Source organism: Pituophis catenifer, unplaced genomic scaffold (genome assembly GCF_029215685.1).
Source record: "Pituophis catenifer annectens isolate HBS135680 unplaced genomic scaffold, rPitCat1.0.hap2 SCAF_1, whole genome shotgun sequence".
NCBI classification, from domain to species: domain Eukaryota; kingdom Metazoa; phylum Chordata; class Lepidosauria; order Squamata; family Colubridae; genus Pituophis; species Pituophis catenifer.
In genome coordinates this window covers 246,984,617-246,997,097 of record NW_027256881.1, presented here as the reverse complement: position 1 = coordinate 246,997,097, position 12,481 = coordinate 246,984,617, and the positions used below count along the sequence as shown (strand labels likewise).

The window sequence follows — 12,481 nt, the reverse complement described above, 5'->3', positions numbered from 1 at the left end:
AGCTATTTCTAGTAGGGCTAAGCATCAGAAAAATGGTTTGGAATGTGCATAAGCGCAAACTCTGTGCCATAAACACATTTAAAACAGCTCAGCCACATTTTTTCCAGCTAGCACAGAACCTTGTGAAGGGAAACTTTTCTAACAGCAGAGAAGTTTGTTGCCTTTGTGCAGTGTTCAAAGCACTTCTTTTATCAAATTTTATGAAAGACTTTGGCTTTATCAAAGCAAGAGTTCAACAAATACATACATATGTAGGTGGGGGAAAACTCTTGATGTTGAAGAGCAGCTTCAAGAGTTATATTATTCATCATTTTTTAAATGACTTTAGAAAATATTCTAACACTAAGAAGATGAAGTCCTGTGTTGCTACATTTAATAATAAGCTATAGGAATGAGTGTTATATCAATAGCCCATAGTTTTTAGTTCATTTTAATCAATATTTTAATTTAAAGTTGTTGTATTACTTTTTTGTTATATTTCTTCAGTACACTTTTAAGAAAGCCATGTTCCTACCAACGCAATCTAAATCCACAACCACCATTTTTCACATGTAGATTGCAGAGCCAGATACATTTTCCATTCTATACCATTTCTCTAAATAAATAGTCTCTCCTATCAAAACTTGGTTTCTTTAAAAAAAAAACCTGAGTTTTATCAAGATAAAATACTTGAATATATGTATCACTCAGGTCATGTTGTGCTGAGCCATATTCAATTATTTGTAAGTTACAATGGCTGGGTTTGCACTACAGGTAGTCCTTGCTTAATAACCAGACTGAGAATTGGGCCAAAATTAAGAGTCATTATGAATCTTATCCCTGTTTTATTCTTCTTTCTGACAAGGATTAGTAATCTTCATCCCGCTCTTATAATTTTATAATTTTCACTATTTAATAGCAGTAAAATGCAAAGCTATGCATGTATTTAGAGTTCGGCTTTCTAATAGCCTTCTTTTGACCATTTACTGTATTGTCCACCTGTTCTCTTTTCATTTTAACCCCTTCATTCTCAGGCATAAGAGAATGGCCATCTTCAGCTAAAATTATGTTTCTTCATTTCTCCTATTTAAGTGGACAATTTCAATTTGGAAAAAAGTATTAAGGATACTTGAAAGATGCCTTATTAGAAATGCATCTTTCATTTTATGGCCTCTCAGATACAAAGTAGTAGGAGGAAAAAAATAATTCTTTTTTTTTTCCTGACCTCTTGTTTTTCTTCCTCTTCCTCAGGCATATTCTCTTCTATAACATTCTCTTGGAGCTTGTCCTCAGCATGCTGATTCTCTTCTCCAAGCTCCAAGGTTTCTCTAAGCTGTTGCTGCTGCTCCAGCTCTGCTTCAGGCTGATCTTCCGAAGTCGAAGTAGAAACAAACTTGAGGAAATTGGATGGTCCGGTTTCAAAGTGGATGAAGGTGGGAGACTCCTGGTCCAGATTGACTTGCTCCAGCATTACTTCTGCTTCCTTCAGATTGTTGTCTTCTACTTCTTCTTCTTCGTAGGAGCCCCTTGGTGACCTAGGACTGAGAATTGGCAAGTGGGGAAAAAAAATAAGAGAAGAAAAGACAAGTGACTTTTTAAGAAAGAAATGCAATTTTTAATATTTTTAAGGTCACAAACAAGCTTACTCTACTAATTTAAAAGATAATAATTCCTGCCAGTTTGATTTTAAAGAGAGCAATTGCTTGGTGAGGTGATAGATATCTGTGAAGACTAAATATTATAATATTCCCCTTCGAGCCAAGGCAATTATTCATGCATAGTGAAAAAGAATTTTGGAAATATTGATGTGGAGCACTGGCATCCTGAAGGTAATAGACTCTAGTTCCCAGGTATAACATAATCATCTGGACATCCAAATGAGACTATCCAAATGTCTTTCTTCATTGCACAAAAATATTTATGTTATATATTTCTTCCAATGGGGAATTTACATTTACTGGCTTTACTGTGCCCTCTAAAAAGGGCACAGTAAATTATAATGTTTAATATGATAAAAAAAGAAACATTAAAACATGACTGGAACCTATTCATTATAATTATAATTATAATTAATGTTGATTATCATGATTATTATCACTTTGCTTTTGAGCCAATTCCAGCCCAGTGCTTTGGGGGAGAGTGGCCTGAAGCATATAAGGGGGCGTGCATAAGCGCACTAGCGTGCCTACCGTCCCTGTCCTACTGTCCCCATTTATATGTAAGCATTCTATGTGTTTATGGCTATGTTTTGCCTATTTATATCCTTTTATTTGTGCCAATTTTTTTCATGTGTCCATGTCTATGTCTATACTGTTACTTGTTTCCTTGAACTTGTTGACAGATTAATAATAATAATAACAACAACAACAACAACAACAACAACAACAACAACAACAACAGCAACAGCAGCAGCAGCAGCAGCAGCAAGAAAAAATCACAAAGTACCGGGACTTGCACAGCAAGAAAAAATCACAAAGTACCGGGACTTGCAAATTGAAGTTGAGCGACTGTGGAAAAAGAAATCGTGTGTTGTCCCAATTGTAATTGGAGCCCTTGGGGCAATACCCAAAGGGCTATCCCACTATTTAGAAATTCTAAATTTGCCGGACTTGAACATTTTGACTCTACAAAAAACCACTTTACTCAGAACAGTTTAAATCCTCCGATGATACCTTAACAGTTCCTAGGTCCTTGGTTAGGACTCGAGCTGCTGAGCTATTAACCAGCCTCAAAGGCTGTGAATCTCACTAAAGATTAACTAATAATAATAATAATAATAATAATAATAATAATAATAATAATAATAAATTATTAATAACAAGTAAAGCAGACTGTGGAAGAAGAAAAACGCAGCTTGAATGATTACATCCAGAAAAGTGAAGAACCAATGATTAAGGAAGTAAATAAAGGAGGCCTTTTAAAGACAACTAAAACAAAAGCAGAATATAAGAAAGAAGTAATTGAGCAGCGAGCTGAAAATTGGAAAAGCAAAGCTCTGCATGGCCAATACTTGAAAAATATTGAAGGCAAAGCTGACCAGAAACTAACTTGGAACTGGTTAAGATCAGGAGTACTGAAAAAAGAAACAGAAAGCTTTATTTTGGCAGCTCAAGAACAAGCCCTAGCCACAAATTGCATGAAGGCAAAAATTAAACATGTTACCACCAACAGCAAATACCGCCTCTGCAATGAGAAAGATGAGACAGTCAACCACCTGATTAGTGGGTGTAGCAAAATTTCACAAACTGACTACCTACAACCAGTGGTGGGATTCAATTTTTTTAACAACTGGTTCTGTGGGTGTGGCTTAGTTGGGGGTGTGGCTTGGTGGTCATGTGACCGGGTGGGCGTGGCTAGCTGGTCATGTGACCGGGTGGGCGTGGCTAGCTGGTCATGTGACTGGGTGGGCGTGGCTAGCTGGTCATGTGACCGGGTGGGCGTGGCTAGCTGGTCATGTGACCGGGTGGGCGTGGCTATCTGCATAGGGACTACTCAGAGGGCTGAAAAAAGTCATTTCTGACTGGTCTTCGCACTTTTGACCAGTCCTCGCACTTATGACCATCCTCACATTTATGCCCGTTGCGGCATTCTTAACAAACGTGTCACTCATTTCACAACTGCTTCTCTTCACCATGGTAACAAGATAGGGCATAAACGTAAAATGTGAGGACAGTCGTAAGTTCGAAGACTGGTCAAAAGTGCGAGGACCAGTCAAAAATAGCCCTCAGAGTAGTCCATATGCACAAAAGGACTACCCAGAGGGCTGAAAAAAGTGATTTCTGACAGGTCCTCGCACTTTTGACCAGTCTTCGCACTTATGACTGGTCATCATTTATGCCCATTGTAGCATTCTTAACAACCGTGTCACTCATTTCACAACTGTTTCTCTTCACCATGGTGACAAGATAGGGCAAAAATATAAAATGTGAGGACAGTCGTAAGTTCAAGGACTGGTCAAAACTGCGAGGACCAGTCAAAAGTAACTTTTTCAGCCCTCTGAGTAGTCCATATGCATAAAAGGATACAGCAATAGAGAGGGATGAAGGAAGGGAAGGGAAATTAGAGTAGGAGTGAGGGTAAGAGAGGGAGGAAGAGAGGAGGAGAAGGAGAAAGGAAGAGAAAGTAGGGAGGAGAGGAAGAAGGGGGAAGAGAAAGTAAGAAGGAAAGAAAAGAGAGAGGTGGTAGGTTTGAGGAGAAAGATTGCTGTACAATAAAAAAGATGAAAGGGAAGAAAGCCAACCCCAAACAAATATAAAGATATTAAGATAAAGAATGAATTGTTAAACTTTAAAGAATAAAAGAGAACAAATATGAATAGATAGCAATAATTAGAAACACACATACAAACATACAATGTATTTTCTTTGAACAGAGTATTTGGCCGGTTCACAAATTTAAACAGTGTTTAGTCATTTCAATTAAATTTACAATTTCTATATTTCCTTTTTGCCATATTTATTCCTCATCTATTTTTTTAAAAAACCAATATCATCCTCATCTCTAATCTTAATCAAATTCAATTTTTCCCTTCTATTCTATATTATACCCCTTCCCATTGTCATCTATTTTTATATTCATCCTCACATTGGTTAATTATGTAATATTATAGTTGTTTAATACAAATTCAACATTTTAATATAAATCAATTAGTTATATAACTATCTTTTTTGTATATTAATCAATATGAACATGAATATTCCAATTATTTCCATGCAATCCAATTTCTTACAAATCAATTAATTATATTTACCAATAATAATAAACCAAATAATTTCCCCCATATATTCTTCCAAACCACAACTTAACCATTTCTGCTTTCAACACAATATACAATTAATAGTATCTCAATTATTACAATTCCCTAGTTAAATAGAGCTTTTTTTCTTTTGTGTTTTAAAATCTTGAACTTTCCTCTTTTGCCCTAAATTTCCCATTGTTTGCAGTTTTGCACCTACCTTTTTTGGTGGGGGAAAAAGAAAAAGAAATCTCTCTCTGCCTCATTTTGTCACATTGCAGCAAAGACCCTGCTTTACTTTCAGTTTCATTTTTCAGCATAGCTAGGGGAAAACAAATCTGCTCGAGCACTCTTTGCAGCAAGCAAAGAACTTGCAAAACAAGAGCTTGCAAAAGAGCCTGCGCAAAACAGCTGAGAGCAAATCAGCTGAGAGTTGGGAGGCCGATCTAATCAACTTGTGCTAATTAACCGATGCTGAAGCTGAAGGGGCTGTTTTTTCTTGCTGTTTGCTTGCAAGGAGGTAAGTGCTGCGAGGCACAGGCCAAAGGGTGGGGGCCACCCTCCTTGCCACTTAGCCCCCCCCTGCCGCCCCCCTTGCTTCTAACCGCCCCCTAAGGCATTCCACCGCCCCCCAGGGGGCGGTACCACCCACTTTGGCAACCACTGGCTTAACTACTTAACTACTTAACAACCGGTTCTACCGAAGTAGAATCCCACCACTGGGTCTACCAATTTATTTTTGCAGGCATCGGTCTACTCATTTGTTTTCTTTTAACATTGATCAGCTGTAGGGCGGCCCTTTGAAGCCCCGCGGCAGCTACGAGGCCAATAAAATTATAAAAAAACACTGAACCGTTTGTTAAATTGCTGGCTCACCCACCCCTCGCCCAGTGGTGTGGAGGGGCAGGGCAAGGGGCGGGGCGAGCCAGCAATTTAACAAACAGTTCGGCCGAACCGCCTAGAACCGGCAGAATCCCACTACTGCCTACAACGCCATTACCATGTTTCTAAGATCATTCACTGTAAATTGTGCCAGAAGTTTGGATTTGAGTACAGCAAAAACCACTGGGAACATCAGGTTGAGAAAGTTTTAGAGAATGTGAAACTCAAGATCTTGTGGGACTTCAGGATTCAGACTGACAGGCACTTGGTCCACAACACACCTGACATAACAATAGTTGAAAAGAGAAAAGTGTGGTTCATTGACATTGCAATACTTGGTGATGCACAGATTGAAGATTAGCAGCAAGAAAAAATCACAAAGTACCGGGACTTGCAAATTGAAGTTGAGTGGCTGTGGAAAAAGAAATTGTGTGTTGTCCCGATTGTAATTGGAGCCCTTGCGGCAATACCCAAAGGGCTACCCCGCTATTTAGAAATTCTAAATTTACCGAACTGGAACATTTTGACTCTACAAAAAACCACCTTACTCAGAACAGTTTAAATCCTCCGATGATACCTTAACAGTTCCTAGGTCCTTGGTTAGGACTCGAGCTGCTGAGCTATTAACCAGCCTCAAAGGCTGTGAATCTCACTAAAGATTAACCAATAATAATAATAATAATAAATATTGCTCAAAGGCGGAGTGGAGCCTTCAGCCAAAGGAAAAAAAACAGGCAACCTGGTTGAAAAGTTTGAGATGGAAATCAGCCTGAGCAGAAATTTACTGCTGGGAATCTCAAGCTTGCTTCCAATTATCATTAGAATCATCCAATCACATTCTAGACTTTCTGAAGAATAAATCAATACCCACTCAATGAAACCAAACTGTTACGTGGCGTTTGGATCGTACTTCACTGGAGAAAGGCCACATTCCATGTTACTGCTTAGAATGAAAGCTCCCTCTAAAAGCCCATTCTATGCAAACCACTAGGAAAGGAAAAGACACCTGACTACAAATGGGATCTGACTTAAGAACTCTTAAGAATTTAAGTCTAAAAACATAAACATAATTTAATGCCCCACCTTACCCCTTGCTAGCTTGGAGCAAAACTCCACATTTGTCTTCCAAAGTAAATCTACATTCATGCATTAATAAGAAAATTGTACTATTTTAAAACAAGCAGAATTGCCCTCTTCAATAGGTAAGAAGGTTATAATTGCTACTCCAAAATATTTCAATTTATGACATAAACCAAGCATTTAATACAAACCTGGTTTACAATATTATTTGAGTAACTAAAATAGCCTTATTCAAAGACATTTTTACACAGTAGTTCTGTACCACTTTATAGCAATTAGCTCCGCATCAGCCAAAAATTAATAGCAAGCTTACTGGTTCCACTCCAAAGTACTGCAGTTCTGAAAGTCTATACTTGAAAGTCACACAAGCTTCATTTCTCCTCTAAGTCTGTACTAATGTATTTAAAATAATTAGAAGTTTATGAACCAGAATAGGTTCAGCTAATACACATGTGGCCTTCACAATGCATTCCAAATCCTATTTTACGATTTTCAAGGTCACAGAAGGTATAAGCTGTTTATTACAGTAGAAAATTCACTACCAGTTTTCTACTTTGTAAGAGAAGAGTTCAAGCTCATTTAAGACATCTAGAGGTAGAGTGAGCCTCGTGGAATAGTGCTATAATTTATCAAGGAAAATGTCAAACATCATATATAATTTGTCCCTCAAATCATTTCCCATTTCCATTTCCTAAACCTAAGTCCTATTACTTGGAGCTTGCTAAAATAATTACTTTTGCATGTAAAAACTAAATTGAAGTTGACTTAACCTGCATCTGACCCACAATATCCTTACCAGAAACATCTGGGCATGCATGTGTAGGCAGTACAAAATGTTATACTATATTTATATAGTTCCTTTGAACTATTTTGAAGAGCAGCATATTACTACAAGAGAACATGCAAAACAAATGCACCTGCCAAATTATTCTATTGAATGCTAGTTATATCTTAGATGTGCTGTTTTGACTATCTTCCACCTAGACCAAAAGCAAAACCCACATGAATTATGGACCGGATTAATAATAATAATAAAAAAAAACATTTACAACCTTCAAAGCGTATTCTGAAGACAACTATTATATCAAGTCACAAATCTCTTCAGCAAAAAAGAATTTTACTGAGAAAAAAGACATGTCACTATATTTATGAGACACCTGGTCTGTTTTGAGTCATTGACATTAAAATATCCCCACACCCCTTTGGTGCCTTTGAGTTAGCATTGACCCCTGGTGACTGCCTATACAGGTCCCTGCAGTTTTCTTGGCAAACTTTTCAGAAATGATTTGCCATCGCTTGCTTCCTCTGGCTGAGAGCATGTGAATAGCTCAAGTTCAACCAGCTGGCTTTGAACTCACAGTCTCCAAGTTTCTAGCTTGGTGCCTTAACCACTATATCACACTTACTCTGTGAAAAGAACATCTATTAAGTTGATTCCAAATCATTTCTTTAAATCTATTTTCATTCAGCAATACAATTTCAAAAGCTGATTTCATTTGCCAAAGGTAGTGAAAAGCACATTCCAATTTCTAAAGTGTAGGGTACATAAACCCACATCCAAACCAAGCAAAGGACTGAAGTCTAACATCTTTATTTTTAAGAATGTTTATTAGTTTCAAAATTCATGGAAATATTTTGCTGTGTAACATAGCTTAATAAGTTTGATTTTTTTTGGTAATAAAAAAGGACATAATCGCACTCACAAATACTGGGGCGGGGTGGAATGGGATACTGTTTGCCCAACATTATTCTCCAATTCTCCACAGGAATTTTAATTTTAGAGTCATTGCTTTATTTCATTAAAGGAATTTCTTCAAGGGGAAACCTACCTTCAAACTTAAAAACTGTATCTGTTTCTGCTCTGTCTTCCTGAGCAGAAGCAAGCAACTTCTTTTAATTCTCTTCTCGCCCTTATCCAAACAGCTGAAACAGCTGCTTCAAATAATTGCTTCCTGAATCTTTCCTCCTCCTTTTTCTCAGCATGCTGTTGTGTGTGTGGCATTCTTAGGTTAGGGCAAATGGGCCAACCTCTCTAAAAATGATTGCTTGCACAGTTTCACTGAAGTAAAGTTGAAGATATTGAAAGGAAATCTAAAAATAAAAGCAAGTGCCTGCAACACGGAGAAAAAAGGATGTTGAGGTTTATCCAGTTCTGTCCTTGCTGAAGAAAATGAGTTAAGCAGAGATGTTTGGAGGAAGAGATGATTGAGTTTGCACTTATGTTGTGTGTAGGAGAAATTTTGCTTAATGTACTCAATTTCACAATAAATCTTCCTGGACCTGAAAGAGCTAACCCTTACAGAGGGGGGGAAAGGAGGAGGGGGACCCCAAAAGAAACTTAAGCATAATGAATTAAGTTTTCCAAAGGAAAACTCTTCCGAGTTATGTGCCAGCATTAGAGTTTTAAACCTCCTTGCTTTAACATTTGAAACTACAGAACATTTTTTCAGAAACTCTAAAAATAAAACCCCGAGATTGGGAAAGTGGTGGTAGTGGTGATAAAACTGAAGGTATCTTACTAAAGGCCTTGAAATAGAATTACAATTTAGAAAATGCATGGCTAGAAATCCACTTCCATTTCAGTTGAGAGTAGTAGAAAATTTAAGTTTTATCCTTCCTAAATATATTTCCCTCGGTTAAAGTTGGTAACACCCTTTCCTCTCCTTTGCTCTGAGCTGTGGCAGGTGTTCTACCTTTTTTTTCTACCAGTTGAAATACTTTACCAGTTCAAACACATGTTTGTATGCAGCTATGTTTTTTACAAAAAGATGGGGTGACAAAATTAAACAATGCCTGCAAAGGCATGCAAGTAAATTCACAAACATACATACTACAAATTAATTCCACAGATAATCATTTGAGAAGCACCAATAGTTGAAGTGATTAACCACAGGTTGTGGAATAAACTACAACTGACTACATTCACACAACATACTAAGACAAAGTTTGCAGATCACAAGAGTTAAGAGATTTGGTTTGTTTGTTTGTTTTGCTATTCCAAAAGCTCCCTGCCTAATTGTTGAGAAGCACTTAGGTTGACCCTGGAGCAAAAGAAGATAGGTTTTTGTACCTTTAGCAGTTAAGTAGAGGCAAAAATTCTGAAAAAAATGACTTTCATAATAAAGAAAGTAACTTTTTAGAGACCTGGATTTTATTTTATTTTTTTGGTAGAATTTTTTTATTTTAAAATAAAACATAAAACATAAATCCATCATCCATACAATTGCAAATTGTGTCAGTCGGTTACAATTCTTTTGTGCCTGGAATTTTTAAGGCAACTATATGGCTAAGATTAGTGGAAGCTGACTTTAGTAATATATGGAGATTTTTTGTGTTTATGAAGCTAGTAATTTAATGCTGATATAAGAACAAATATATTCATATAAGTCCTTTTAGCCTACCTTAAGCCTGGGTTGGCATCTTCTTCCCTGGAAAATGCTTTATGCTTATACCACTGGGAAAGGAAGCTCCCCAGGTGACTTAAATCTTTAATTATATTTTGATTAAGTGTTCTGCCTAGTCATGAAGTTTTTAAAGGTAAAGGGCTTCGGTTAAGAACCATTTAAGAAAAACAAACCAATTGCTACAATATGCTGCTCAGAGTTGCTTCGAACTGTGAGGTGGGGGACAAATAAATTTGATAATATATAAATTTGATAATAACACAGAAACAATCAGTCCGGTTCATTGTTCCAGGCAATTTCTTTGGCTCTGTTTGCAAAACATACCAAACTACAAGTTAGCCACCACACTGTTGTCTGGTATATTGTATCAGGGGTGGGCTTCAAAAATTTTAGCAAGGGGTTCTCTGCCCTGTTGCTAGGTGGGTGTGGCCTAGTCGGCCTCCTGTACCACAGTGAGGGGGTTTTTGCCCTCCCCAGGCTCTGGAGGTTTTCCTTGAGCCTCCGGGAGGTTGAAAACGGCTTCCCCAGGCTCCGGAGGCCTTCCTGAACTTCTGGTAGGCCCGTTTTTTCGCCCTCCCTGAGCCACTGCATGCGCTCTGCACTTACTTGCACCCAAAACAGGCTGCGTGATGACTCCTGGGAGGGGTGGGGCAGGGCCAGCCAGGAGTGGGATTTGGGGGTTCTCCAAACTGCACAGAATCTTAGCTAGAGGTTCTCCTGAACCCCTGCGAACCCCCAGAAGCCCACCCCTGTATTGTATCTCCACTACCCCTAATCAAGGTATTTAGCTTATGGTTAAATATGTTGTATAAAACCAGAAAAGTGGGTTTAATTGACCAACCATATGAAAATTAACCAAGTTAAGGTTGACATGTGACTACAGCTATGGCATGACAGTTAGTCAAGCTACACTGTATTTGACCAAGCTAACATGAATGTCAAATAGAAATCTGCCTGGTTTGCAATATATTATATGTTTGAAGTATACATTCAGTCATGCCATATCCAGAGCAAATTCAGTGGGTCTTACTTCAAAGTTCAAGGAATCTGCTAGGTTTTTTCCAGCTTTTCTGGTTGGTTCTTGTTTAGTTACTACTTCCTTTCAAGCAGTGAAAAAGATTCCCTACCTTTCTTCACACTGTATAGGCTCTGCTTCTTGGGCTTCTCTGCATTCCCCTTGGTGAATTTCTTGTACTCCCTCTCCTCCCGATCGCTGCTTGAGCTGTTCAAGTTTCTGGGACCAGTCACTAAAGCCCTCATCTTCTTCCAGTTCTAAGGTTCCAGGAGGCTTCCCATCAATTCTGAAAGATGAGGAAAAAAGGATGTTGAACACTACCAGGTTCATACAGAAAGTTATGAACATTGTGTCTGTTTATGTGCAAAGTATAGATTTCTGTTCCTGACCAGAGTGATGCCCAAATGTGCATGGTGGCATCATGACAAGTACTGCCATGTTGTTCATGAATTACAATGTTGTCTGCAAATACACAAAGGGCAGAGCTTGCCTCTTGATGTTGCCACATGCCTTCATCAATTCCTCTCCCTCACTCCCTTCCAAAGCATGGTTCTTCCTAATGTTTGATTTTATTCTTTAGTCCCAAAATGTATGTTGGTGATCTATTGCATAAGCTAAGTCCACACATCATACTAAGACATCTGCTTTATTATTGCCACTATCATTCTATCACTATCAAAACTTGATTTCTGTCAGAAACATTGGGATTTAGGGAGGTATCTACAGCGGGTATCTTAGGAAGGACACCAAAATGAAAACAGGTATGATAACATAATCACAAATACAGCAATTATACTTGCATCCCAACATCTGATACAGATACATATGTCCTGGCATTTGCATGACACAGGGGTGTCAAACTCATGGCCCATGGGCCAGATGCTCCATGCACTGGCCATGCCCACCCCCGGTTTAGCAAAGGGGAAAAAAGTTGTGATGCTTCACGTGATGAAAACATGACACCCCTAGCATGACAACATCACACATGTTCCACCATTTCCCTTCCTCTACAGTCACCTGAGGTACTGGAAAATGCAAAGATGGAGAAGGGAGACCATCCTACATTCTGACCCATTTCTATTCCCTCACAATAGCACAGGGACCAAAGAAGAGGCATTTAATGAATTAAGGATACCTGATGCATTGTCACTTCTACATATCATTCAGAATTAAAAGTAAGGGAAAGGAATGGTGAAAACCATTTATTTTCTAGCATGTTTTGTGAGCCCTTCTGATCTGTAAAACATGGCTTACAATGTTGTATGAAGTTTAAATCAATTAAGTGTAATATATTTGGCATTTCTTGGTTAAACAAATCATGATTGAGTGTGTGAACTAAATCCAGAAGGCAAGGTAAGATTCCAGAAGGCAAGGATGCCACAAACT

At 38.2% G+C, this 12,481-nt stretch overlaps 1 protein-coding gene across 2 annotated transcripts in view; it reads right to left on the bottom strand.

Annotated features, from left to right (window-relative positions):
• The window catches only part of LSP1 (lymphocyte specific protein 1), a 122,951-nt gene that overhangs the window by 26,732 nt on the left and 83,738 nt on the right, over positions 1–12,481 (bottom strand). For both annotated transcript variants that reach the window (XM_070933089.1, XM_070933097.1), the window contains exons 3-4: positions 11,208–11,381; positions 1,205–1,520 (exon numbers count right to left, since the gene is read on the bottom strand). In XM_070933089.1, the coding sequence (XP_070789190.1) occupies positions 1,205–1,520; positions 11,208–11,381 (490 nt within the window). The remainder of the gene's footprint in view (positions 1–1,204; positions 1,521–11,207; positions 11,382–12,481) is intronic.